Source organism: Aedes aegypti, chromosome 1 (assembly GCF_002204515.2).
Source record: "Aedes aegypti strain LVP_AGWG chromosome 1, AaegL5.0 Primary Assembly, whole genome shotgun sequence".
NCBI lineage: Eukaryota > Metazoa > Arthropoda > Insecta > Diptera > Culicidae > Aedes > Aedes aegypti.
The window spans coordinates 219,948,798-219,976,727 of record NC_035107.1 but is presented as its reverse complement, the minus strand read 5'-3'; the positions used below and the strand labels follow the sequence as shown (position 1 = coordinate 219,976,727).

General features: G+C 39.0%; 1 protein-coding gene across 12 annotated transcripts in view; it reads right to left on the bottom strand.

The window, feature by feature from the left end:
- Positions 1–261: 261 nt before the first annotated feature.
- Positions 262–27,930, bottom strand: part of LOC5578520 (polypyrimidine tract-binding protein 2) — a 1,002,030-nt gene continuing 974,361 nt past the window's right edge. For all 12 annotated transcript variants that reach the window (XM_021857613.1, XM_021857609.1, XM_021857612.1 and 9 more), the window contains 3 exons: positions 21,618–21,834; positions 8,365–8,442; positions 262–5,028 (listed from right to left, as the gene is read on the bottom strand). In XM_021857613.1, the coding sequence (XP_021713305.1) occupies positions 4,896–5,028; positions 8,365–8,442; positions 21,618–21,834 (428 nt within the window). In that variant the 3' untranslated portion in view covers positions 262–4,895. The remainder of the gene's footprint in view (positions 5,029–8,364; positions 8,443–21,617; positions 21,835–27,930) is intronic.

Genomic DNA, 27,930 nt, shown 5'->3' with positions numbered 1-27,930 from the left:
TAGCAATTCAGGGACTCGGTAATAGAATGCTTGACAGTGCCGGTGTGTATTTGTGAGAGTGTAAAATTGAGATTAACCCCTAAGCTCGGAGGCCAAAAGAGAAGCAATTTAGGAAAAGGAAAACGTCCAACAACGATATAGGAGATTGTCGTTCCTGCACGGAAATAATAGATGAAACATCTGTACAACGAAAGTGCTTTTTTCTTATATTTCCCGATACGCAGCGCGCTCACTGTCCTTTTGTCATTTTGTTTTGCATTATTTTTTCTTTGTTTTACTGTGTGTAACACTTAGATTTAACACTAAATAAACAGTTCTGTTGTATTTTACCATATTCACTTCATGTCTGGCATCTAAATTTACTCTAAACTAAAAAAAACATCTCTCCTAACGACATCTTTTGGCTAGCATCGATAACACGAGTTTTGATCGTTTCCAGTTTAGTGTGTGTTGTGGTTTTGAAATCTCTTTTATTCCCTCTCCCTCGCGAAAATCGCGTTGCTTCCTTTTCACACGGTTTTTCTCTCTGGATGTGTCCCTGTCTTTGTCTGTTCAGCGATCTCATTCCTTCCGCGTTGATATTTCTGATTTTTCTTTACAGCTTTAACAACTAAGAAGAAGATTAAAGATGGGGTGCGGTTCCAATTTAGAGTGTAAGCTTGTCTGTTTGTATGGGTGTGTGTGTCTTCTTAACAGTTAGTAGTAGCATATAAATGTGTTTGTGTACGTGCGTAAATCAAAGGTAATGTAAAAATATAAGATACGTGTTTCTCCATCCTTTAGAAGGCGCGAATAATTACGAGTAAAGAAGAGGGTTATGTCAACGATTTTTGCTTCGCAATGCTCAAACGCTGCGCTCTACTAGTACATAGCTAATAAGATATAGTTTAGTTGATATCCATTTACTTGATTTATCTGTGTGTGGGTATCTATTTCAGTGTGTTTCTGTTTTAGAGTGTGAAGAAATTTTACCCACACGCTTGGTTGATTCCACTGGAGCGTGTGTGAAAAGTTCTGATTTGTCAACAAAGGGGTGTGACACAGCTGGAAAATCTCAAATTTTGACAGATTCACTTATGTCATAGCGCCTTTGTTGTCAAAGATTGTTTCCGTTGGCTTGTTGTGTGTGTGGGTGTTAGTGGTTATGTGTAAGAGTGTATAATAAGAAAATGTTCACGTCTTTCCTTGTTTGTTTCTGTTGTTTGTTTTTTTTTTTTATTTTGTTTCATTCACAATAGTATATAATAATAGAGATTGAAGATTAAAGATTTATCGCTAAAATATAACATCATCTGATTGTCGAGATTTCTCATATTCATTATTCGAATTTCTCTCTCTGTCTGTCTGCTTTGCTTGCCCTTGCATTTTGGCCCTTGGATCGCCGTTTCTTAGCGCCACACGATGACAGGCGGGCTCCGGGTTCGTATGTTTTTCACTTGTGTCATGCTTGTTTCTTATGTTCTTCTGTGTAAACTGCTGTCACCTTTGCTCGCCTTCCGCGTTATTCTGTATTTGTGTAAATATTTTTTGTTCAATTTTTCCTAGCTTTTGTAATTACCCATTTATTTATACGATTACCATTCCTTTGAATTTGGATCACCCCGCGTTCTCGGCTTTACACTTGGTTTGCATTTTTTAATATGTAGATTAATACTCTAAATATATAGTATTTAATATACCTTTGTTTATTATAATAATCATAAAAAACTATTTTAATGATTTAATCACCACTTTTTATAGTTTAATTTTACTATGATTTCCACCGGCTTCCAATGCTTTGTTGCGCTCAGATTCTTCCATATATAATTAACTGATTTTTGACGTAGGCCTACGACTTTCTCTCCTTCTCGCCTACTTCGCTCTTACTTTCTTCATTAAGCTCAAAAAATGCAACGCCTACTATCGCCGTCTGTCATTAGGGTTTGTTTCGGTCCGCGTTTTTTTTCCACGTGTGTGTGTGAGAGAACCTTTTTTCCATATGATGAATTGTCACGCATTTTCGTCTCGCTCGTTCTCTCTTTCACATTCGCTCTCACATCTCCTGTCATGCATTCGAATGATTGTTTGCAGCAGTGTTTGTCCGTTACAAAATATGATTGATTTTCTCGCTCTCTCTCATCGCACCGCAACGGGCTTTTATTACCTGTTTTATTTGACACGTGTTTCGTCTCACTTTCGGGGAAAGAGCACCGGCGGGACGGAATACGATCCCGCCTTATCGGTGCAAGTGCTTTTCACGCGGCTGAACGCATAAAGACAAACGCAAAAGGTATTTGCTAGGCTCAAACCAAATTCGATGTTTTTATTTGCAATAAGATGTTTTATGCGATTTTTGTTCGTAAAAAATAAAGATAGCAGGAGGGAGAAAACGCAGTGATAGAAGGAAATTTTTGGAGCGTTCCAGCAAATCTTTTCTTCTTCTTGTTTCGTTAGACACACGCGCATTCTATTTGGCAAATGATCACAAAGCAAATCACATTTTTCCCGGAGGCGGGAAGCGACCTTCGTTTGAGGGGATACCAATTCCATACCTCCGTATCCCTTCGTTTCCAAACCGTATTCGAGCAATATTTTTTAACCCTTACAAATTTACAATTACCGTTCTAAATTAAATGATTCGACAATCACAATCACGATGTTTATTCCTAGCGACCGATCGCCGCCTGGAAGTTCCCCACCGCAAGGCCGTTATACCCGCAAAGCGCCGCGTCGCCATCAGGGTGAACGGTTCTATACCTGAGATTCTTTGCCCTCGGCCACGTCCACGCGGTTTGTTTGATCGGTCGATTCCCTGCGACCTCGCGGTGGAAACTATTGCAACTAAGACAGACAAAAAACGAATTTCACCCGGTTCTACCTTCTTCCCTGCCTCTTACACACTAAATATGTAAATGTGTCGGTATAAATAACTACAACTTAGACTGAGAGTGTAAATAACGGTCGATCGTCGTCGGGGTGAAAGACGGGGCCTTCTCCCCTTAAATTTAACTTCCCGCTTTGGGACTATTGAATCCCGCCTTCCCTTCTATTGACCCCGCCCACTTTTCAATCCGCGTCAATCGATAACAATTCTACAATTAAACAATACTGGAAATTATTCGTCGTTTCGCTTTATTCCTCTGCGTTTGCTTTGCATATTTCCGTGCCATTTTCATTTATCCTCCTTCATAAATTTAAATATAATAAATTGTAAAAATAAAAAAAAAATATTCCATAAACTAGACTCTAACTATCTGTTAATAATACAGTAGTGTAATTGTTTTCCTTCGAGTTCCCTCGAACTCCTCCTCCTGCTCCTGCTCGCGCGTTGCTTCGCTTCCTCGCTCACGCATACTCTCTGTCTCTCTCTCGTTCTCGCGCTTTTCCTATATATGTGTTTGTAACAGATCGTCGCCATACTTGTAAATGTGTGAGTGTGATTGCATTTTAATAATAAAAAATAGGGGGAAATAGACTAATTAAGGTAGTATAGGCTAAAAATAGGTAAAATCTAACACAAACAGTAAAATAAAAACCAGCCACCAAGATTCATAATTCACATTTTTTTTCGTTTCACATATACGTAAAGAATAGTTTGATTTTTTTTAAGAGATTAAAAGTAGTAATCGTAAATTTCTAAATGTAGCACATTAGCTAGGTGTTTTAGTTTAGAGTGTCTATATAAACTGAGAGAAAACTGGAAGTAAAATCCGAATGTTTGCGCGGGAAAATGCGTCTCGCCGCTGAATCGCAGGTTTTGCGTTCTTTGTTGTTTGATTTTTTTTTAAATTGATACTATTCAAAAGGATTTTCAGATCTGCTCTGCTAGATTAAAGGTTTCTTCTTTATTTTTGATTCAACACGCATTTGAAAATTCAACTACTTGCTTCCATTTTAAGGATGTACATTTAAATACATTTTGCTACAGCTTCTTCCTGTGTGTTTGTGTGAGTGTCTCTTTTTCTCTTTCTAATTTCTGCCACACCAACTTCCTAGTATCCTTTTTCTTTTATGTTTTTTTTCTACACCTGTGTTCTTTGTTTCCTCTGAACTGATAAGTTTAGTTTTCTTCTAGTTTTTTTTTTTGTTATAGGTATAATTTGTTCCCATTTAACGCTTCTTGTTATCATCTTCTTGTTCTAAGGTAAACAGATTACACATTTTCAATTTACATTTGTTTTTTTTTTTGTTTCAGTTTAGGATTCTTCTTGTGTTTGTGTGTTTTTGGCCAAGCCCCATTTCGGTGTGTCAACGCATTTTTGTTTACATTTCAATCAGAGCAATGGCGCAGCAAACGCGTTATTGATGCTTCTTTTGCGGTGTACAACAACTACTGAGAAAAGATTCATTTTTAGGTGTGTAGATTTTTTTTTAAAGTATAGTAGTACTAGTGGGTAGATTTGATTCTTCATTCCATAAAGTGGTACTTTCTAGTGGTATGCTTGTTTGTTTGTGTGTAAGTGTGTAAGAGATGACGACGAACTCGACCTGTCCTTCCATTCCCTCTTTCTCATTCCCTTCTGTAACAACGTGCAACTTCTTTTCTCCTGTCCGCTTCCCAAAATCGATCCATCAGTCTCATCTGCTCGCTCGGCTGCTCTGTGTGTGTGAGTGAGTGTGTGAACTTCTTACTGATTCAGTCAATCGGTAATCCATCCTAAATCAAACCAGTGTTTCGGTTCAGTGTATGCTGTGTATTGAGGGGCTGAGAGCAAGTTTCGGGGGTTCTTCCTTAAATTCTATCCTCTAAAGAACGAAGTATGATTGATTGATGATGAATTCTATGCACTAGACGACGATGATGACGATGGATGCATGTGTGTGTAGGTGTCATCATCCGGTTGTTGGATACTATTATTAAACTGGTTGATGGGTGTGCAGAAGCAGCCGCCATTGATTGACGCCACGGATTGCACTTAGATGTTGGATTTGGAAAAACTGACACGTAGATGGTTCGATTCCGAGAGCTGGTAGTTGTGCATCTTGATCAGCGCGCACACGGCTTCCTCGATCGAGCTGAGCTGTATCAGAGCCATCTTGTGGTCCTTGCTGTAATTTCAAGAGAAAGAGCGGAAAAGCGGTTACAATGCGATACCTAGCCGTGAACAAATCGATTTTGAAAACTGGGAGTAACAATGCTACACCTTATTTAAAGTTCGAACTTATTACTTAGAAGCTTTGTACAGAAGCATGAAAAGACTTATTGCAAAAGCTTGATAACATTCTCCCAGAAGATAGGAAAACCTCTTTTCAAAAGCTTTGAAGACTTCTTCCAGAAGCTTGAGGAGGCTTTTCCCAGAAGCTTGGAAGGATTCTCTCAAAAGCTTAGAAGGCTTCTCCCAGAAGCTTGAAAGACTTCTCTTAGAAGCTTGGAAGGCTTCTCTTAGAAACTTGGAAGGCTTCCAAAGCTTTTCTCATAAGCGCTCCTCATGGAAAGCTTCTTCCACAAGCCTGGAAGGCTTTGCCTAAAAGCTTGGAAGGCTTCTCCTAGAAACTAGACAAGCTAATCCTAGAAGCTTGTAAGGCTTTTCCTAGACGCTTGGAAAGGCTTCTCTTAGAAGCTTGGAAAGGCTTCTCCCAGAAGCTTGGAAAAGTTTCTCCCAAAAGCTTGGAAAGGCTTCTCGCAGAAGCTTGAAAAGGCTGCTCCCAGAAGCTCGAAAAAGGCATCTCCTAGAAGCTTGAAAGGCTTCTTTCAGAAGCTCGAAAAGGATTCTCCCAGAGGCTTGGAAAGGCTTCTCCTAGAAGCTTGGAAGGCTTCTCCTAGAAGCGTGGTAGGCTTCTCCCAGAAGCTTTCAGGGCTTTTTCTAGAAGCTTGGAAAGCTTCGCCCAGGAGTTTGGAAAGGCTTCGCCTATAAACTTGGAAAGTTTTCTCCCAGAAGCTTGGAAGGCTTCTTCGAGAAGCTTGGAAGGCTTCTCTGAGAAGCATGGATAGGCTTCTTCTAGAAGCTTGGAAAGGCTTCTTTCAGAAGCTCGAAGAGGATTCTCCCAGAAGCTTGGAAAAGTTTCTCCCAAAAGCTTGGAAAGGCTTCTCGCAGAAGCTTGAAAGGCTCCTCCCAGAAGCTCGAAAAGGCATCTCCCAGAAGCTTGAAAGGTTTCTTTCAGAAGCTCGAAAAGGCTTCTCCCAAAAGCTTGGAAAGGCTTCTCGCAGAAGCTTGGAAAAGCTTCTTTCAGAGGCTTGGAAAGGCTTATTTCAGAAGCTCGAAAAGGCGTCTCCAGAAACTTGGAAAGGCTTCTCCCAGAAGCTTGGAAAAGCTTCTTTCAAAAGCTCGAAAAGGCGTCTCCCAGAAGCTTGGAAAGGCTTCTCCCAAAAGCTAGGAAAGGCTTCTCGCAGAAGCTTGGAAAGGCTTCTCGCAGAAGCTTGGAAAAGCTTCTTTCAGAAGCTCGAAAAAGCGTCTCCCAGAAGCTCGAAAAAGCGTCTCCCAGAAGTTTGGAAAGGCTTCTTCCAGAAGCTTGAAAAGGCTTCTTCCAGAAGCTTGAAACGGCTTCTTCCAGAAGCTTGGAAAGTTTTCGCCCAGCAGCTTGGAAAGGCTCCTCCCAGAAGCTTGGAAAGACTTCAGAAGCTCGAAAAGGATTCTCCCAGAAGCTTGGAAAGGCTTCTCCAAAAAGCTTGGAAAGGCCTCTCCCAGAAACTTGGAAAGGTTTCTCCCAGCAGCTTTTAAAGGTCTTTTCCAGAAGCTTGGAAAGGCTTCTTGCAGAAGCTTGGAAAAGCTTCTCGCAGAAGCTTGGAAAGGCTTCTTGCAGAAGCTTGGAAAGGCTTCTCGCAGAAGCTTGGAAAGGTTTCTCGCAGAAGCTCGGAAAGGCTTCTCCCAAAAGCTTGGAAAAGCTTCTCTCAGAGGCTTGGAAAAGCTTCTCCCAGAAGCTTGGAAAATCTTCTCTCAGAGGCTTGGAAAAGCTTCTCTCAGAGGCTTGGAAATGCTTCTTTCAGAAGCTCGAAAAGGCGTCTCCAAAAAGCTTGGAAAAGCTTCTCCTAGATGCTTGGAAAGGCTTCTCTCAGAAGCTCGAAGAGGATTCTCCCAGAAGCTTGGAAAGGCTTCTCCAAAAAGCTTGGAAAGGCCTCTCCCAGAAACTTGGAAAGGTTTCTCCCAGCAGCTTGGAAAGGCCTTTTTCAGAAGCTTGGAAAGGCTTATCCCAGAAGCTTGGAAAGGCTTCTCCAAGAAGCTTGGAAAGGCTTCTCCAAGAAGCTTGGAAAGGCTTCTCCAAGAAGCTTGTAAAAGCTTCTTTCAGAGGCTTGGAAAGGCTTCTCGCGGAAGTTTGGAAAGGCTTCTCCTAATTGCATGGAAAGGCTTCTCACAAAAGCATGGAAAGGCTTCTCCCAGAAGCTTGAAAAGGTTTCTCCCAAAAGCATGGAAAGTCTTCTCCCAGAAGCTTGAAAAAGTTTCTCCCAGCAGCTTTGAAATGCCTTTTCCAAGAGGCTTGGAATGCTTCTTCTGTGCACTCTTTTGTGACAAGCTTTTACAAGTATCTGTGAGAAGCATTTGCAGGCCTCTCAGAAGCTTAGAAAGCTTCTCTTAGAAGCATAAAAAGGCTTCTCTTACAAGCTTCTCTGACAAGCTTCTCCCACAAACTTGAAATGTCTTCTCCGAGAAACTTGAAAAAGCGTCTCCCAGAAGCTTTTTTATCCCAGAAGCTTGGAAGAGCATATTCCAGAAGCTTGGTAAGACCTTTTCTAGAAGCATGGAAAGGCTTCTCCCAAAAGCTTGGAAAAGCCTCTCCTAGAAGCTTGGAAAGGCTTCGCCCGGAAGCTTGGAAAGGCTTTTCCTAGAAGCTTGGAAAAGCTTCTCCAAGAGGCTTAAAAAGGCTTATTCCAGAAGACTGGAAAGGCTTCTTGCAGAAGCTTGGGAAAAATTCTCCCAGTAGCTTGGAATGAATTCTCTCAGAAGCTTGGAAATCCAACAAACATTTTTGAGCAATAATAGTTAAATAAGGCTCCTCCCAAATGCTTAAAAAGGTTTCCTCCCAGAAATCCTTTTGTAGCTTCTGGGAGAAGCCTTTTCAAGGTTCTAAGAGAAGCCCTCCAAGCTTGTGAGAGAAGTCTCTTTAAGTTTGTTGGAGAAGCCTTCTCAAGCTTCTGGGAGAAGTCTTTTCAGGTTTCTGGAAGAAGTCTTTTCAAGCTTTCATAAAAACCTCTCCAAGGCTTCCTAATTTCTGCTCTAATTGCTAATTCTAAATTAGTGATATGGGACATGAAACAGAGATCTTCCAGCAAGCGAAATATTCGTAAGGCAGATTGAGTAATTGAGCCAAATAGATAATTGAAGTGAGTGGATTAGATAATTATGGAGAGATGTCGAATTGGTATCCAACACTAATTTTCTGTCCCATTTCTAGCAATTTACCTTCAACTAATAACTTAGAATGATAACAGTCTACCAAGAAAATACTTACGGGAAAAATTTGAAAGCTTTGACTTCGAAGCCGTTTTTGGTGAAGGCTTCTTTAATCTCCTCCTCGGTGACGGTAGCTCTGAAAGTAAGAGAAAGCAAACGATTAATTATCAGTCTTCACCGCATAGAAAGCAAATATTGATCCCCGACCCTAGAGAAGAGCAGCAATTTACGGCACCCAGACACTCTTTCGAAGCAAAATCCTGAAACCGCACTTAATTGAAAGAAACTTTTGTTCTTCTGATAGACCAGCATCCGTCGTCATAACCGACCGGCGCGCCATCACCTGGCTTCGCGTCTAGCCGAAAGAAGACCACGCGCTGCACAAAAGATGAAAAATCTCATCTATTCTTGCCACATTCAATTCACACCACCCCAAAACCCCCTTTCCCCAACATGGCGTAATGGCGGTCCCAGAGCCACGGGGACAAAACTTTCCACACAAGTCCACTTAGCGGCTAAGGCGAGAGCTGGCGACAATCCCCCAACGACCACCTGTACTCTTCCTTTAATTACATTATCATAACAATTTCACTTAATGAAAAGCCCCTCGGAACGTTTCGGCCTTCACGATTCAGCGCTTGACAATTCGACACCTAGCCGCGTGAACCGAGAGCCGTTGGAGCGATGGAAAAAATCGATTTAAATTGCGCGGGTTTTGAAAGGAATTTAACGTCGCAATCATCATTAAACGGGGCGATCCATTTGATGACGAGGGAAATTAACGCTAATATTCGTTTTGATGGATTTTAATTTTTCGAATGTGCGCTTTGGTGTGCCCCACATTTCCGTTGAATAAACTAACGGAATCGCCGAACGATAATTTCATCATTACTCAACTTGGTGTGTATCTTTTGTTTGGCATCAAACCGTTAGTACTTGGGGTTACCATGTTGACTGTTATCGGAAAGTTGATTGTTTCAAACTCTATAAAAAAAAAAACAGTACTGTTGGGGAGGGGGAGAGTCACCTTTGGCAGAAACACACAAAAATTGACAGCAGCCTTAATGCTCGCAGCTTCAATGCTGAAAATGGTTTATTCAGTATAAATATTAACAAATTATAACTATCATATTTACATACATTTTGGTGTTCACTCCGCACTACCAAAGAAACGGCCTCCCGAACTCTTCTCTTCTATTGAACACTACTGACTATTTCTTTAATTCATTGTTGCCAGTTTCACTAACAAATTCCTTCACAACCAGTACATAAAGTATACTTTTCTGATATTGATGTTTTTTTTAAATATTAATTTCCATTGACGTACACTCTTAAAAATAATGAAAATCACTCAGGACGTAATTCACATTATGACTCAATGACACATGATGTAAGTGATGAAATGACGTAAAAATTGGTTATGAAAGATGTATTGAAAGACAAATGTAATTTTACATGATGAAGGACATGAAAACGATGCCACTATTATTGACATTTCCCGAATCAGACACCATCGTATTTAAAATGTGACACAAATTCACATCATTTGGCTCGCTTCTTTTATGTGCATCCAGAAGACGTAAAATCGCATGATATTTTCGTAGTGTGTATGAGTTCATTGCCTAACACTTTTCAGAAGTAACAAAAATTATTTTTAGTCAATTTGAGTTGTCGGTTCAGAACTCAGCTCTGACAGTACCGTAAAACGGGGTAACTTTGATAATGCGAGTAGCTTTGATAGTGCGTAACCCACCGCATACTAAATGAAATATCATAATTTCTGTTAATCAGTTAAGCAAAACGAATGTAAAACTAAAGAATATTAGCACAGACAAACAGACGTCACACTCTCATCGCTGTCCATCGACCAACTTTTTAACGATCGATTCAAATATTGGGTAGGTGGTCAATCGACCACCCGCAGCGCTCGCGTCGTTTTTGTTCGTGTTTGACGTTTACACACTACCGCCACCTGTTGGTCCATTGGCCAACTACAGTGTTTTTAGCATTGGGCGTACATGATTTCGCGACTATGATTTTGATCGAGATTTGTTCTAAGTGTTACGTCTGTTTCTCTGTGATATTAGTATGACACTTCATGTAAGAGCGGTTTTCATTTGAATCAAGAACATTTTAGGCTTTTTATACGAATTTAAAAAATTTACACAATTTTAGCATTTTCAAAACGTTTACAAACAATCTGTTCTACGATCACTATTTGATGTAGTTTTGAATAGTTGGCTACTTATCTTTGATAGCCTAGTTATCATAGAACTTGAATACGGTCTCAAAGCTCTGAGCGAAAAGCATATTCACAAACTGGGACCATTTTTGTAATCTAAGTCAGAAATTTCCATATAACGTTAAACGCCTAGAGGTATGCAAAAGATGTGCAGAAAATGCGGCGCTGAAGGCCATAGGGCAAGCGATTGTAAGCAAATCGCTAAGTGCCTAATATGTGTCGACAGAGCAGACAACGGACACTTAACGGGCGGACCCAAATGTCCGGGCACAAGCGGAGTATCAAAGCAGCCAAAACGGAAGTAACACAGTTAAATTTAAACCACTGTGATGCAGCCCAGCAGCTGCTTTGGCAGTCAGTCTCGGAAACCAAGACTGACGTGGTGTTACTATCGGACCCATACCGCATACCAGCCAACAACGGGAACTGGGTGGCGGATAGGTCTCAACAGTTAGCAGCTATAGGGACGACAGGACGATACCCAATCCAAGAAGTAGTCTCTAGCTCAAATGACGGTTTTGCGATAGCAAAAATCAACGGCGTGTTCTATTGCAGTTGTTACGCGCCCCCAAGGTGGTCGATTGAGGAATTTTCCCACATGGTTGACAGGATGATGGCCGAACTAGCTAATCGGCAGCCAGTAGTGATAGCTGGCGACTTTAATGCATGGGCAGTGGAGTGGGGTAGCCGCTGCACCAATCAAAGAGGCCAACTATTGCTGGAATCCCTGGCCGCTTTAAATGTAGAGCTGGCAAATGTGGGTACAGTGAGTACCTTCCGCAGAAATGGTGCAGAATCGATTATCGACGTGACGTTTTGTAGTCCTAACCTTTTAGGTACCATGAACTGGCGCGTTGATGACGGTTATACTCATAGCGATCATCAATCGATTCGCTATAGTATAATACCAGGCGGGCGGAAGGCAGCGCGATGTAACTCGACCCAAGCCCGAGGATGGAAAACAGCGCGCTTCGACGGCGAAGTATTCACTGAAGCCCTGAGGCGCGAACGGAACACTCTGGACCTAAACGGTGAAGAGCTAGTTGCTGTGATATCACGAGCGTGTGATGCTTCCATGCCGAGAAAAGCCCCTCCTAGAGATAACAGGCCGCCGGTGTATTGGTGGTGCGAATCAATTGCAAATCTTCGAGCAATCTGCCTTCGGGCTAGACGAAGAATGCAACGCGCACGCACAGAAGCACAAAGAGAGGAACGCGGTGCAGCATTCAGAGAGGCAAAGTTGGCTCTCAAAAAGGAAATCAAGAGTCGGAAACGGGCATGCTTTGAAAGCCTATGCGAGAGTGCCAATTCTAGTCCATGGGGTGACGCCTACAGAGTGGTAATGGCTAAGACCAAAGGAGCCATAGCGCCCCAAGAGAAATCGCCCGAGTTGCTGCGATCGATAATCGATGCACTTTTCCCGCACCATCCCATAAGCCCATGGCCCCCAGCGCCGTATGCGGCAGATGAAGAAGAAGAAGTGGCGAGAGTGACGAACGAAGAGCTGGCAGAAGTCGTGAAATCATTCGCGTCAAATAAGGCACCGGGACCCGATGGTATCCCGAATGTTGCCTTAAAAGCGGCAGTGAACACGGATCCGGACATGTTCAGAACCACGATGCAACGCTGCATTGATCAAGGAATCTTCCCGGATGTATGGAAGCGACAGAAATTGGTGCTACTACCAAAGGCGGGGAAACCACCAGGTGACCCGTCGGCGTATAGACCTATCTGTCTACTAGATACGACGGGCAAGTTATTGGAGAGGTTGATTCTCAACAGACTAGTACTAGATTCTCAACAGACTAGTACCGGCCATGCGATGTACGATGACGTACTGAGGCTGCCCCTTCCGACGGGTGTTAAGATTGTTGGCTTCGCCGACGATATCACCCTAGTGGTCTATGGTGCATCGATGGAGGAAGTAGAGTTGACAGCAGCGCACTCTATTTCCCTGGTTGAGGAATGGATGAAGTCTAGGAAACTAGGACTGGCCCGTCACAAGACTGAGGTGGTGGTGGTCAACAACCGCAAGTCCGAGCAACGGGCGCTTATCTCGGTAGGTGATTGCACCATAGAGTCCAAACGATCCCTTAGGCATCTTGGGGTAATGATTGATGACAAGCTGAGCTTCGCTAGCCACGTTGAATATGCCTGTAAAAGGGCATCTACGGCTATAGCGGCGCTTTCGAGGATGATGTCTAACAGCTCTGCTGTAATTGCCAGCAAACGCAAGCTGCTGGCAAGCGTGGCGCTATCCATACTAAGGTATGGAGGACCAATCTGGTCAAAAGCGCTTAGAACGAACAGAAACCTAAAGCGGTTGGAAAGCACGTACAGGATAATGTGCTTAAGAGTAGCAAGTGCATACCGGACGGTATCTAAAGAGGCCGTGTGCATCATAGCCGGGATGACGCCCATCGGGCTCATCATCAAGGAAGATGCTCAATGCTTCAACCAAAGGGGTACCAGAGGAGTCCGCGACACGTGTAAAGAGGAAACGCTCAGAAGCTGGCAGCAGGAATGGGATAACTCCACTAAGGGTAGATGGACCCATCGGCTAATACCAAATGTGTCAGATTGGTATAGTAGAAGCCATGGGGAAGTGAACTTCCACCTGACGCAGTTTCTGTCAGGACATGGTTGCTATAGACAGTACCTGCATAGGTTCGGGCACTCAGAATCTCCTGCCTGCCCCAATTGTGCTGGTGTAGAGGAAACAGCGGAGCATGTCGTGTTCGATTGCCCCCGTTTCATTGTTGTGAGAGGTCGCATGCTCACTACATGCGGAGGGGACACGTCCCCCGACAATATTATAGAGAGAATGTGTGCGGATGCCGAGTGCTGGAATGCAGTAACTACGGCTGTCACTCACATTATGTTAGAATTGCAGCGTCTATGGCGCGCCGACCAAGAGTTGGCTGCAGAGGATTAGCCCTGCCGAGGCTGGTCCCTTGTAACATTGTTTAAGTCGGCTAGGAGAAGCAGTTTGCCTAGGCTACTTCTGCTGCACGTGTTGTGCTATATGCACTAGTCCCTTCCCGAAGAAATACCGTAAGGTGGTTCCGGGGAGATGAGGGTCTGAGTCCAAGGGTCATGTCGATGCACTGTTCACCACTTGAGCAATTCTAAATGAATTGCTCAAGCACAGTGCATAGGCTGGTTTTAGCGGGTCGTCGTTGGTGCGTCATCCCCGCATTCCCTGAGTTATCTTCTCAGGGGATCTGTTTGCAGATTTCCCCCTTGTAAAAAACAAAAAAAAAATGCAATGCCCTACAAATGTTCGTTATTCATTCAATTTTGTTCGAATCATACTCCATTATCAAAGTTACCCCAAAACAGAAAACCAACTTTGGATTATATGAAAAATTATATATCCATTCAAAATGAATCTTTTGCCAATTTATCGACTGTAATCGATAGCTAGGATGCCAGTACTTGTTTTAAAAATATAAATTGTAAATCTTTGAAACAGCATTCAAAAATATTCAAGTTTTCTTCGAAAAAAACTATCAAAGTTACCCCGTTTTACGGTACTTTGCAAGATCACACATTACAAAATGGTTTGAAATTAATTAAAACTTTAGTTCAAAATTACGCTTTTCCTATGAAATGTCTATAAAGCATTCTAAAAAGTTAGTTGACAAAGGGTCATATAAGAAACAATAAGCAATTAGCAAGAATGTATTGGCAATATGTAAAACAAATATTCATTTGTCTGAGAAATTACAAAAACTTTAGTAGCAAAATAAGGTACTTTTAAAAAAATATCAAAATAATTTCATAGTTTGTCTCTATATCGAAACCTATTCTCAAAATACAACAGATGTATGTTAGTTGATTTATCGGAATTATTCCTATATTTTAATTTCAAACTCTTGTAATATTAAAGTACACTTGAGGCCATGTAGCAATTTTTAAATGCAGAAAAAAATACATGTGGGTACTCTAAAGAAAGAGTACGGATGGTTACCCTACCAGGACTCTCATTTAAATTTGCATCCCGCGGCTAGACTGATAGTATACATTTTTCCCCCTCCTCATTCTCCTTGGACGGAATTCATTTCCTGCGCTACACAATTCTATAAAAATGCATCCATCAGCCAGTCAGTCAAAGCACAATTACCACCCACCCGTCCAGCATGCGCGCCATCTAGCAGCGTAATGAATAGTTTTCACGCGCGCGTTGAATAGCGAGCATCGAGACAATTCGCGCTTTCGCTGACAGACTGGCTGACAAGTGCGATGCATTTTTCACAGTTAATTAGAAGGGCTTGAAGGGGAGGAGAGGCGGGAAGAAACATTTTTCCGCCGGGAGGGAAAAATATTTTCTCCAATTAATTTCGAATTGGACAATTGCATCGTTCCGATTGCTTCGGGGAATGATGGAGAATAGCTGTTTGCGAGCTGGATGATAAAAATATAAAATTAGTTTGTGTTGGTGAACAATTCCACACCTAAAGTTGATTTTTAAGTTCAAATTAAGCTTGGATTGAGAAAGATATTACCTGGATATGATTTGGGTTGGATTTGGATTGGATTTGGATTGGATTTAGATTGGATTTGGATTGGATTTGGATTGGATTTGGATTGGATGTGGATTGGATTTGGATTGGATTTGGATTGGATTTGGATTGGATTTGGATTGGATTTGGATTGGATTTAGATTGGATTTGGATTGGATTTGGATTGGATTTGGATTGGATTTGGATTGGATTTGGATTGGATTTGGATTGGATTTGGATTGGATTTGGATTGGATTTGGATTGGATTTGGATTGAATTTGGATTGGATTTGGATTGGATTTGGATTGGATTTGGATTGGATTTGGATTGGATTGCATCTGGATTGGATCTGGGTTTGGATTGGCTTTAAATTGACTCAAAAGGTGGTCAAAGCTAAAAGGTGTAGCATCGTTTCTCCCGAATAGATATCGAATTGTTCACCGTTACACTAAAATTTTCGCACAATTTTTCTAAGCTATATTCTCATGCACGTAGATATAATTCAAGGAAGTCATTAAAATTTTCAGTACAAAAAATTGCCTACTCATATGTACACGGGAAAAAAAATCTGTGGTAAAAATTACTATTTTAGCTGACTACGCCCATTCTTGAAATAACCATGGAATTTTAGACCAATTTACTACATATATGGTACCACATTACTTGTACATTTGACAGAAACAATTCACAACAATCTGATTTCAACTCATACATGGTTAAATCAAGCGCATTTCTGATCTGCTGAAAATTGCCGGTACGAGCGCTTAAGTTAACCCCCTAAAATGGTAGTTTTTACCGCACAATTTTTTTGCGTGTATGAACAAATAGGTATATGTAGAATTTTCCACTCGAAATGTTTAATCTGCAAACATTGAATTTGTTTTGGATCTTTCTTGACATTTTATAGTGTCCCTATTCACATAACGATTCCATGTTAGGCTGTCTACTTATTTACAGACAAAAAAAAATCCCAACAAAAGGTTTTAAAAAACAATTCCATGTTCAAGAAATAATCTAATTTCAGAGAGCTAAAAAATCACTTTGATTCAATACTGTTTCAAGCTTCCAGATTTTGTTAAAAGCTATTTCAAGGTGGAACTATAAGTTTAATTCATCTAAATTGTACTTGATAAGGAGGCTTCATCATTTTTATATCGTTTGCAAGAGCTCTCATCATCATTGTAAACTGAGCGAAAATATTCAGATATTACTCCGCCAGTTAGGATAGATGGATAGATTTCCTTATTTGAGAGATTTGCAAACCGATGCTAGCTAATTTCTTAATTTTCATCATGAGTTAAGTAATTATATCCCATGGAATCCCTTCGAGAATTTTCCTAAGAATCCATCAAAGAATTTAGTTAAGAATATCTCAAAAACACAACCTGGTTTTTGCCAAATATAACAGCAGAAATTAACTCAGAGACCTTCAGGAATTTCTTTAAAGATTCTTCCAGCTATTTTTCAAGAAAGTTCTATGCCCTTCAGAATTTTATTCGGTGGTTCCATCGATTTTCCCAGAACATCCTCCAAGACTTCCTTTTAAAACTTCTTCAAAATTGTCCTTCAGAATTTCTTTAAAATTTTAACTAGGAATTTCACTAAAGATATCTTCAGGAATGATTCAGAGATTATTTTAGAAATTCATACAATGTTTTTTAAGATTTGTCGAGGAAGTATCTTCCAGGATTTTTTCTAGGCATTCCAATATGGAAATGTGAATGTAATTTTTCAGAAATTTGAGAAAATGATCAAAACAATTCGTGGAATTAACTCAGAGATCACCAGGAATTTCTTTAGAGATTCTTTTAGCTATTTTTCAAAAAAGCCCTATGCCCTCCAGAATTTTATTCGGTGATCCTTCCATCGATTTTTCTAGGACGTCCTCCAAGACTTCCTTTTAAAACTTCTGCAAAAAGTCAACCAGAAATTTCTCCAAAGATGCATCTAGGGATTTCTTAAAAATCGTTCTTCAGAATTTCTTCAAGATTTTAACTGCCCTTTTTTCGCTAAGGATATCTCCAGTAATTATTCAGAGATTTATTTAGAAATTCCTACAGTATTTTTTTTAAGATTTGTCAAGGAAGTCCAAGATTGTTTCTAGGCATTCCTCTATTAAAATGTAAACGAAAGTTTTTCATAAATTTGAAAAAAAATTCAAAAAAAATCGTGGGGTTTTAAAGTAACCTCTGATGAAACTTGTGTAGGTTCTTAGGTCATCCTTGATGAATAACAATTACTAGAAGAACTCAATGTCCCTTGAGAAATTTTAGAAGAGTTTTTAGTTAAATTGTTGGGATGAAATTGAAACAAAAGCGATAAAAAATGTGTAAGATTTTCTAGCAAAATGCTGCAGTGTTATAGTTTCATTGGAAGTATAAATAAACTTTTATAACTTCCATGGGATTTTTTTAAGAAATGTTTGGAAGGACTGCAGTTGTAATTCTTCAATGAATTTCTTGAGGAAATTTCTAAAAAACAGGGTCGAGTTTGAGGAATTCTTTCAAAAATTCTTAATAGGTTTTCTCTAATAATCCCTCGAGGATTTGTTGGAGAAATTCTTTGGAGTTACCGTGGATGAAATGACGTACAAATTCTTGTCGTTTTTTTTAAAGCTTCTGAACAATTTCTTTCAAGAACTGTGGAATTAACCTTTGCGGTTTTACTTTAAAAAATCAGGTAAAATCTTCAGAAGATCTCTTAGAGTAACAACTGGAAAATTCAGTTGAAGAATTTATGGAAAAAAACATCTAAAGGAAGTACTAAGATAGTGTTTATAAAAAAATCAAAGTAATCCATGAGCAAATTACTGGAGGTAGTAGTGATGACGTGCTCCTGGAGCAAATTCTGGAGAAATTGCTCAAAATATTCTTTGAAAAAAAAAATTCTTTGGGGCCCAGATAGCCGTAGCGGTAAACGCGCAGCTATTCAGCAAGACCAAGCTGAGGGTCGTGGGTTCGAATCCCACCGGTCGAGGATCTTTTCGGGTTGAAAATTTTCTCGACTTCCCAGGGCATAAAGTATCATCGTACCTGCCACACGATAAACGCATGCAAAAATGGTCATTGGCATAGTAAGCTCTCAGTTAATAACTGTGGAAGTGCTCATAAGAACACTAAGCTAAGAAGCAGGATCTGTCCCAGTGGGGACGTAACGCCAGAAAGAAGAGAAGAATTCTTTGAAAAATCGCTGGAAGAATATCTAAGGAAATTTGTAGAGGAATCTCTAGAAAAATTTCTGGAGAGATCTCTGTACAATCCCTGGAAGTACAGTAATTTCTCGATTATTTCACGGATTCTCAAAATTTTTTTTGTGATATACCGAAACGTGATATTATAAAATAGTGCTTTTTGCTGTACAATTTTCATTAAAATCTGACTAGACCATTGCAGACATCGAGTGAATCGAATGAAAAGCACACATAATATGCATCAAATAGGAAAGTATGGATTGTTTTAGGATTATTATGTAACGAAAAACGTATGAAAATCATATGATTGTCATGGCATGATATAATCGAAAAGCAAACCGTGCTTAAATCGAGCGTGACAAGATGAAGCGCGATAAAATTGAACAGAGATAAAATCGAGAAATTACTGTATTGCAGATGAAATCTCTGGAGAAACCACTAGGATAATTCCAAAAGCTTTTCCTCGAGAAATCTGAGATTAAATTTTTAAAGAATTAGTTGAAAAGTCTCATACCAATCTCTGCAGGTTTCACTGGAGCCTACAAAATTTTGCATCAGAATTCACTGCAAGCAAGGATATGGAAAAAAGAGACTCTAGAGATCATTTTGGTTAAAAAAAAAATAAAGGCTTCAGAGACCTTTCATCAAATATAGAGGCTTGCAATGAAATAGAGACCAAGTCTCTTAACAGAGTCCAGGAAATCCCATATAACATGGGACAATAATGCGAATATGGGCAGTATGGGGCTCTGCACAAAAATCATTCGCTCTCTTTCACTCCTCAATGAAATTAGAATACCCATACAAAATCCAAACAGTGCAGAGCCCTTTAGATTTTGAAAGTTTCGTTGGAATAGATGTCGAATTGTTCACCCAAACCTTGGAATTATGGATTCCAATCATAAGATATCATTTAAAAATGGCATTAGGCTTCATTTTTATTAGTATCATTCCAAACATTACATTCATTGCATATATTTAGGTGTTCTGTGTTATTAGACAAAACTATCATCCTAATTTGGTAAAACAAATTTAAGATTTTATTAACAACATATTACATTTCATTTGCCGTAGCAGTTCAGATTTGTTAAAAAAAATCATTTTCAATTTACTTAACCCAAATATATGACGCATTAATCGTGGCAATAGAAGATTGTAACGATTTTTGCCTGAAATTATTAATTATTTTATTTGACATTTTCAAAATTTTATTTTGAATTCTCCACAGAGCTTTCTAAATGGTATTACAACAGCTAGTCAATATTGGTACAGCATACAACATGGCTGGCCTGAAAATTTGTTTGGATATCAAAAGCTTGTTCTTAAGACAAAGTTTTGATTTTCTATTAATAAGGGGATAGAGACATTTTACATATTTGTTACATTTGGCTTGAATGCCCTCAATGTGATTTTTGAAAGTTAAATTCTTATCTAGCATTAACCCTAGATACTTAACTTCATCTGACCAATTTATTGGGACCCCTCTTATCGTGACAACATGTCTACCTGAAGGTTTCAAATAAAGAGCTTTTGGTTTATGTGGGAATGTTATTGAAGAAATCTTCCATTTTTGCAACTATGAAGAAAAAATATCCAAACTTTTTTGCAATCGACTACAGATGACACGCAGACTTCGTCCTTTGGCGGAGAGGTCTGTGTCATCCGCAAACAAGGATTTTTGACATCCCTGAGGTAACTCAGGTAAGTCTTATGTGAAAAAATTGTATAATATTGGTCCCAAAATGCCGCCTTGAGGAACACCAGCTCTTACAGCAAATCTTTCAGACCTGGAGTTCTGATAATTAACCTGAAGTGTACGATTTGACAGATAACTTTGAATTATTCTAACAATGTATGTTGGAAAATGAAAGTTTTTTTTTTAATTTTACGATCAAACCTTCATGCCAAACACTGTCGAATGCTTTCAGATTTGTTGGAACGAATCAAATTTGTTACACGTAAGAAAATGAAATGTCCATGGCGGAATCCAAACTGTTCATTGGCAAAACATGAATTTTCGTTGATGTGGGCCATCATTCTGTTCAATGGCATTAAGCTTTAAAACTGTCAATGTTCTATATAAACATATAGATGTAGAATTGTTCACCAAAAATGCTAACATATCAAACTTCGAATCGATTCATATCACGCTGCTTCGTCTAATCTTTTTCTGTCTCCAAACCCATTCTCAGAATTCGCTTCTCCGTTCCCGGCCACTGCTAGCTAGAAAGCTCCAATAAAACGCCACAGATTACAGCTTCACTCTGGTCTGGAGGCACTACTTGAACCCAGTACCCAGAGGCACTAAATCCACTTATTTAATTACAATTATCTTTTATTAGTGTCAACATACGACCCGGGGAGTCTGCCGTCCGACCGAACTATTAATTTTTACAACCATACAACCTCCTGGACCAGCGGTGGTGGCACACCAAGAAGGGCAAACAAAAGGATTAAAAACCTGCGACTTCTCATCTGGCGTCGAGGCGGCACAGGCCATGTGTCCTTTTTGTGCCCGTTAGATCCCGTTCTCGGCCAGGGGTGACCGCAACAGCGACACTAGAAAAGCACTACGGTCAATTGGTTGCGCTGGGTGGGTGGAGAACTGCTGATGGTAGATAATTAAAAGTTGCCCCCTTAGTAGAGCCGTGAAATGGGGTAGCATTGAACGAAAATTTAGTTTTATTCATTTGTAGATTCTTCAACTTTTTGAAATAATGATTTGCATAATTTTGGATGACACTATCGAAACTAACATATTTCTTATGAGGAAATGATATAAGCAAGGAAAATGCTGCTTTTACTAAAATGATATCGCCAAAACCGATTTCGTGGTCAAAATTCGTATAAGTGTATTCAATTCAGAAAAAAGTAATGATGTATTTTAATAATGCTGAAATTACTTGGAAAATTTTCCTACCTTTAGGCGTATTCCTCGATTCAAGGTGTTCATTTTCGGCATCAAGTTGCACGAAGTTAGTAACGGTATTCTGAAACTTTCAGACAACAAAACACAGTACATAGTTACGAGTGATTAGTGCCAGTACTTGTTCTAATAATTTAAAACTTGCAAAATTGGCGTTTTATATTACTTTTTTAGAAACCGATCAACGTTACCCCGTATTACGGTCCCTTTCGGATAGAGCGTCCGCAAAGAGAGTACCCCTTTCTAGTTACGCTTACACGATTGGAGCTTCAGTAGAGGGTGCAGAAAAAATCGGATGATCTGAAGTACAAGTTAGCATATAATCCACTCGGTGTCCCACCGCACCGAGTGGATTATATGCTAACTTGTACTTCAGATGCGAGCGACCCCTTAAATTAAAAGTAAACATTCGGGCGGAACCCGCCTACCCTCCTAACTGTATACTTACGGAATGTTGCTTAAATGCAGTGTGGCAGACGGTGGATAGATGTTCTGGTAGTTTTTGCTGCCGGGCTTCTTGAACCGATGGAGCGGGTTCTGTGCGTAGTCCCGGGTCAGACCGGCGTCTGGTTGGCCCTCCTTGGGCAGCTGCACCGCCTGATGCTTGCTGGCCATTACGCGGATCGTCTTGTTCCAGATGCGGAGCTTGTCCAAATGGGTCATAGCTAGAGGGGGGAGGGGAGGGAAAAAGGTGAGAATCGATTAGTTAGTTAGTTGTTGAAAAAGATTTGAGAGCATTGACTTGAAAATGATTGTTCTAGCAATTAAGGGTAACCAATTCCACACCTAGGGAACAATATAATTGTCAACGGATTACCACGAACAATGCTATACCGAATTGACGGCACATCCCTGCTGGGATACAGACGGCATCCCAGGACAAGTTTGCTTTAGCGCGTTAAACGATTCTTAGTTTATAATGAATTCAGCATCTGGTTTTCTTATATTTGAAACTCACAGTCAAAATTTGTCATTTCGTATGGAAAATACTGGATAAATCCAGATAAACGGAATTAGCATCCGTTGCATTTCCTTCAAATCGAGGGGCCCAACCGATTTTGAGTGTCTTCTGTTTTCAAGAATTACTACTTTGTTTTTAGTTAAGCTTTCTGTCTAACGGGAAATTTATAATATCTTGTAAAACTTTGGCTTGGCTTTGGGAGTCATAAATCCCATACAATGTTTATGGGAGTCAAAAATGTCTGAAGAACTTTGAACCGTTTTTCTCAGGTATTTCTCACTTACATTTTTCCCTGTTTGCCCTCTCAACTAAGAATCAAAATTAGTTACACGAAAAAGTTTGAACTTGATGATTCGGTCTATGGAAAAAATCTATCGAAAGTGGTAAACGTGTTGTCATGTCGTCGAGAATCTCACCACGAATGAACAAATTTAGCAGTTATGGTGACCAATTCCATACCTAACAAAAAGAATAAAGTTTACAATGGATTTATCTGAATAAATGGATGGTTTAATCTAAATAAATCAGGCTACCGACATCGATGGAGCCATTATCTTCTATGGTGACAGAGGGCTCGATTGGCTTGTCAGAAGGATCGGGCCCGGGACATCCTGTCTACTGCCCTGGGACAAATTGCCGTGCGAATTTCTGGAAGTAATTCTTGAGATAGGCGATTCCTTTTCTTGTCAGTAGCAAACCGGCCTTAAAGAAGAAAGAACTACAAAAATTAACGGAACCTTTGCTGTTCATTAATTTGTTATCCAGAAATAGATGAGGAAATTATGTAGAACAACCTCACTGGTAGAGGCAGGTAGTTTAATTTTTATTTGTCAAATTTGTCGAATAAAATCGATTTAAAAGGGGTATGAATATAGAGCATATATTTTAATATGACTGATAATTAAAACTGATCCGATGAATGATCCTAAGGACACGTTTCTTTTTTATAAATTTAGTCTCCATTTCAACACAAGTCTTTAAAAAAATCTTTTTCAGTAGAATGCCCCTAAAGCATCTATTTATTTTTTTTTTTAAATTTTATTCTATTTTATTAATTTTTATTCTAAAGAAACCTTTGAAGGACAATAACGGTTTCAATAGGCTTTTCAAGAATGTTGTCTCAGATTCCCCGAGGAAAATCATAGTGATTTTGATCAGAATACTTTTAGGGTCTTTTACAGGGAACTCTCCAGTAATTTTTCTAGAGATTTCTTTACCACTTATTCCAACGATTTTTCAAAGGATGCTTAGTATGATTCTCTATAATTTGCTCAAGGTAATCCTTTAAAACTCCAAAGCTACTACCTCCTGTAATTTCCTCAGGTAATAAATTGATTATTTTGCTAAAACTATCCTAGAATATCCTCCAGATATTATTTCACTAATCCTTCAACCGAATTCTCCAGTCACTCCAGGAATCTTCCAAGATTTTTACAAAATTCCTGCCGAGGAAATCCACAAAGGTTTGTTCCAGAATTTTGGAATAAAATAAAGGCTTAGGGTTTTTTTTTCAAAAAAATTTGCAAGAATTCCTTCGCCTGATCTTGTGGATTCCTTCAAGAATTCATCCACATTTCCTCCCAGAAATCCAAAATTCCTCAAGAAATTCTTCGAAAAAATCTCAATAATGCGAATATGGGCAGTATGGGGCTCTGCACAAAAATCATTCGCTCTCTTTCACTCCTCAATGCAATTAGAATACCCATACAAAATCCAAACAGTGCAGAGCCCTTTAGATTTTGAAAGTTTCGTTGGAATAGATGTCGAATTGTTCACCCAAACCTTGGAATCCACATTTCCTCCCAGAAATCCAAAATTCCCATTTTTTCTAGGAATTTCTCCTGAATTCATCCACTTCTACAGTTTTTCCAAACATTTCTTTAGAAGTTTCTCAAAATATTCTCTGTTATTCTCAAAAGTGATCACACCAGTTAATACTACAGAAATTTTTACAATCATTCCTACACAAATTTCTATAGAGATTCTCTCCAATGTTTTCCGAGAAATTTCTATACAAAATCTTGCGGAGATAAAATTGGTTTATTTTTATTATCTTAGAAAATCATCTAGGAAATCTTCTAAAAATCCTCAAGAGTACAGGAGTAATTCCAGAGATCCTCCTAGATCATTGAGGGTGACTTCAAAACTTATACAAATTTTATCAGAGGTTACTTTAGAAAAATTTTCTTCCCTGGACTCTGGAGACATTCCTGGAAGAATTCTTTAAAAAAAAATTCAACACTTAAGAAACACTTACTTGAGAAACAGAATTACTGGAGGAATTTCTTTGGAGATCTTAGAAGGAATCCTTAAAGTATTTGCTGAGGTATCTTTAGAGATATCCCTAGTTGGATTCGTATATTCATCATTGAAGACAATTTTGTAGGAAAACCCTGGAAATTTCTGGAGAAGTCAAAGATTGAATTCCAGAAGACTCTTTGACCGATAATCCCACATCCTTCAATGTGCCAAAGAAATCGATAGATAAATCACTGAATAAAATCTTTAAATTAGCTACTTTTTAGGAATTCAGATGATTTCAGAAATAATCTTTGAAGAAAGTTCATTTCAGTGGTTCTCCTTGGGAAAATCTAGGTTGTATTCTCGAGGTGTGCTAAACAAAATTCGCAGAGAAATTCCTAGAGAAATAAGTACTAAATGAACTCTTTTAGAAATTTCCGGAGTAATATACAGCCATTCCATGAAAAAACGATCCAGTGGGTCACCGAATTCCGTGAAAATTTGCCATTTTGTTTCTTATTCAAAATAAGGATACACGTATTTTTAGATTTTTTATTAGGCGACCTTTTCCGAAATAGGATGACCAGAAAAATCGCGACTTTGACAAATCTTTATTTTGAATAAATCAAAACTTTTGAACCGCTTGACCGATTTTCAATTTTCTTGGACGAAATGAAAGCAAAAGATTTTGACTTTTCAATAAATATATAAAATTTCACTAAAATTAATTTTTTTTTCGGAGTTTTATTTTTTTTTTTTTTTTGAAAAGTTGATATTTTAAGCTTTTATTCCATAAAAAAGATTGGAAATCGGTTGAGCTGTTCAAAAGTTATGTTTTTTTTAAAGCAAAAAAAAATCTAATGCGCTGAGACCTACGATGTGTGCCGATCAAAAATGACAGATTTTTTATTTTCAAAAATTAATATCTCAAAAACTAAAAAACATAAATCGCCGAAAATTTGACAGTAAACGTCAAATTTTCAGAACTTTCAAGAAAAAATGAGAACAGCAATATCCTCATTTGTTCTGAGGCCATCAAAACACGAAAAAACGGAAAGTTTTGATTTTTTTTCATGTAAAAAACAAATTTTGTTAAATTATATATTATTTTTAAAGTCAAAATCTTTAGATTTCATTTTGTCCAAGAAAATTGAAAATCGGTCAAGCGGTTCAAAAGTCGCGATTTTTCAGGTCACCTTATTTCGGAAATGGTCACCTTAACCAAAAAATCCAAAAACACGTGTGTCCTTATTTCGGATAAGGAACAAAATAGAAAACTTTCACGGAATTCGGTGACCCACTAGACCGGTTTTTCATGGAATGGCTGTATAAGAACATGAGGGCAAATACCTGAATAAATTTCTGATGAAATTATTATAGAAAATCAGTAATTACTTGTCGTAATTTTTAATAAAAAAAAGTCTTTGATCTTGGAGAAATGTCTGCTCTGATGCTAAGAATCAAAGTTTTATCTTCTGCCTCATATTAAGTTTCGTTTTGTTTTCTTGTTTCCTGTTTGGTCTCTTTTCGGCCTCTTGTAGATCTCTTTTTTCAAGTCATTTATTTCCTATTTTTGGGGCACTCAGTCGCTACCAGCCCTGTGAAGACGAAAAGTTTTCCTTAGCCTTATAGCAAAGACAGCAAAAGGGTATCAGTGACACAAACCTAGTTTTGAGAAAATCTACTTTGAAGTTTTTCAGCATTCTTTTCATTCTATAATGTATGGGAGTAAAAAACAAACCAGTCTTCTTAGAATTATGTTATTTCTGTTGAGTGGAAAAATCACCTTCAATTTCCAGCCTAGCACCCTATGGGTTAAAATTTTTCTTAGCTTCACTGTGCACAAAACTTTTGCCAATGTTTGTCCTACCCATGGTTTCGAAAGTGGATGCGCCTCTGCAAGAGATAGTTACTTAACTAGGGCTACTAGGGCTAAAAATCTCGTTAATAAAGATAGAATAAAAGGAAGCCAAAAGAAGTAAAAGAAAATATCCAGAAGGAAAATATCCTGGAAGCTTCAGCAAAGCTTTACTAGTGGCCGTAAAGTTCCCACAAGGGGCCCAGATAGCCGTAGCGGTAAACGCACAGCTATTCAGCAAGACCAAGCTGAGGGTCGTGAGTTCGAATCCCACCGTTCGAGGATCTTTTCGGGTTGGAAATTTTCTCGACTTCCCAGGGCATAGATTATCTTCGTACCTGCCACACGATATACACATGCAAAAATGGTCAATTGGCATAGACAGCTCTCAGTTAATAACTGTGGAAGTGCTCATAAGAACACTAAGCTGGGAAGCAGGCTTTGTCCCGTAACGCCAGAAAGAAGAAGAAAGTTCTCACAAACTTTGTAAACCCGCTAGGTCTTGGTATCTACAGTAGCTAATTCATCCATATGAGTCTAAATAGTGCCAATAAGTTGAGCGGAATCAATTATTTATCGTACATGAGTTCATTAATCTCTCTACCCTACTTGAGGTGAACCGGCCGCCAGGTTGAAAGCCTCTTTAATAAAGACAGATAATAATAATAATAATCTCTCTACCGGCAGCTTATTTTTTTACGATAAAAAATATTCAAATCACGATAACTTTTTTTTCTCATAATTTTTGCACCATTTTTTTACAATTTCTTAAAAATGTCTTCTATATTTATAGAAATTCGTAAATATTTCAGGCTACAGATTTTCTCTCATATTCGATTATTCACTATTCAAAACTATATTTTGATGAGAGTCTATTGTGAAAAAATGAAACAAATAGGTGAAACCGTTTTTGCGTAACGAGCTTTGATGGTTTTGGTACCACTCCGGTCGTAACAAGATCTTGAAAACTTTAAAAAACATCATATTTTAATTTAGAGATTTCTCTAGGACAACTCAGCCGATTTGTACGATTTTTTTCAGAGAAACTGCTTATTACCAGATACTAGATAGCCCATTTTTTATTTTGTTTTCTGATTAATTGAGTAAAAACAAAATGGCGGCCGAAGACATGTTATATGGGAATTGTCGGTCCCCCAAGGAATACCGGAATATCTTCAAAACCAGATGACAAATGGTTTATACCGACACAGATTCCAAAAAAAGAAGAGATTTTTGAAAAAATGGCGCAAAAATATTGAGAAACAAAAAAGTTATCGTGAACCGAATATTATTGTGTGGTGAAAACATGTGGCTGCCGGTAGAGGGGTTGTGTATACAAGCACAATACTTCAATTCGACTAGGCCCTTAGATCCATCTATTAGACAATTATTTTAGTTTTACCTTGGAGTTAAAAAAGACAAAAATAAGGTTTGGAGTTGTTACATCTATTGAACTTATAACAACGACTTGACACCACAATTTCTTCTAATTTTTCATATTATTCGCACAGTTGAAAACAGGAATTTTCGACACGCGAAAAACGGAATTTCTCCAAACCTATGCGTCGGAGCTACGTCGGGCAAGGTGCGCTGTGTAGCTCACCAGATCCGCTGTCCAGCGCACTATGCCCGACGTTGGGTGCAACGCATAGATTTAGAGAAAAATAGGTGTCGATGATTCCGGCTTTCAACTGGAGACGC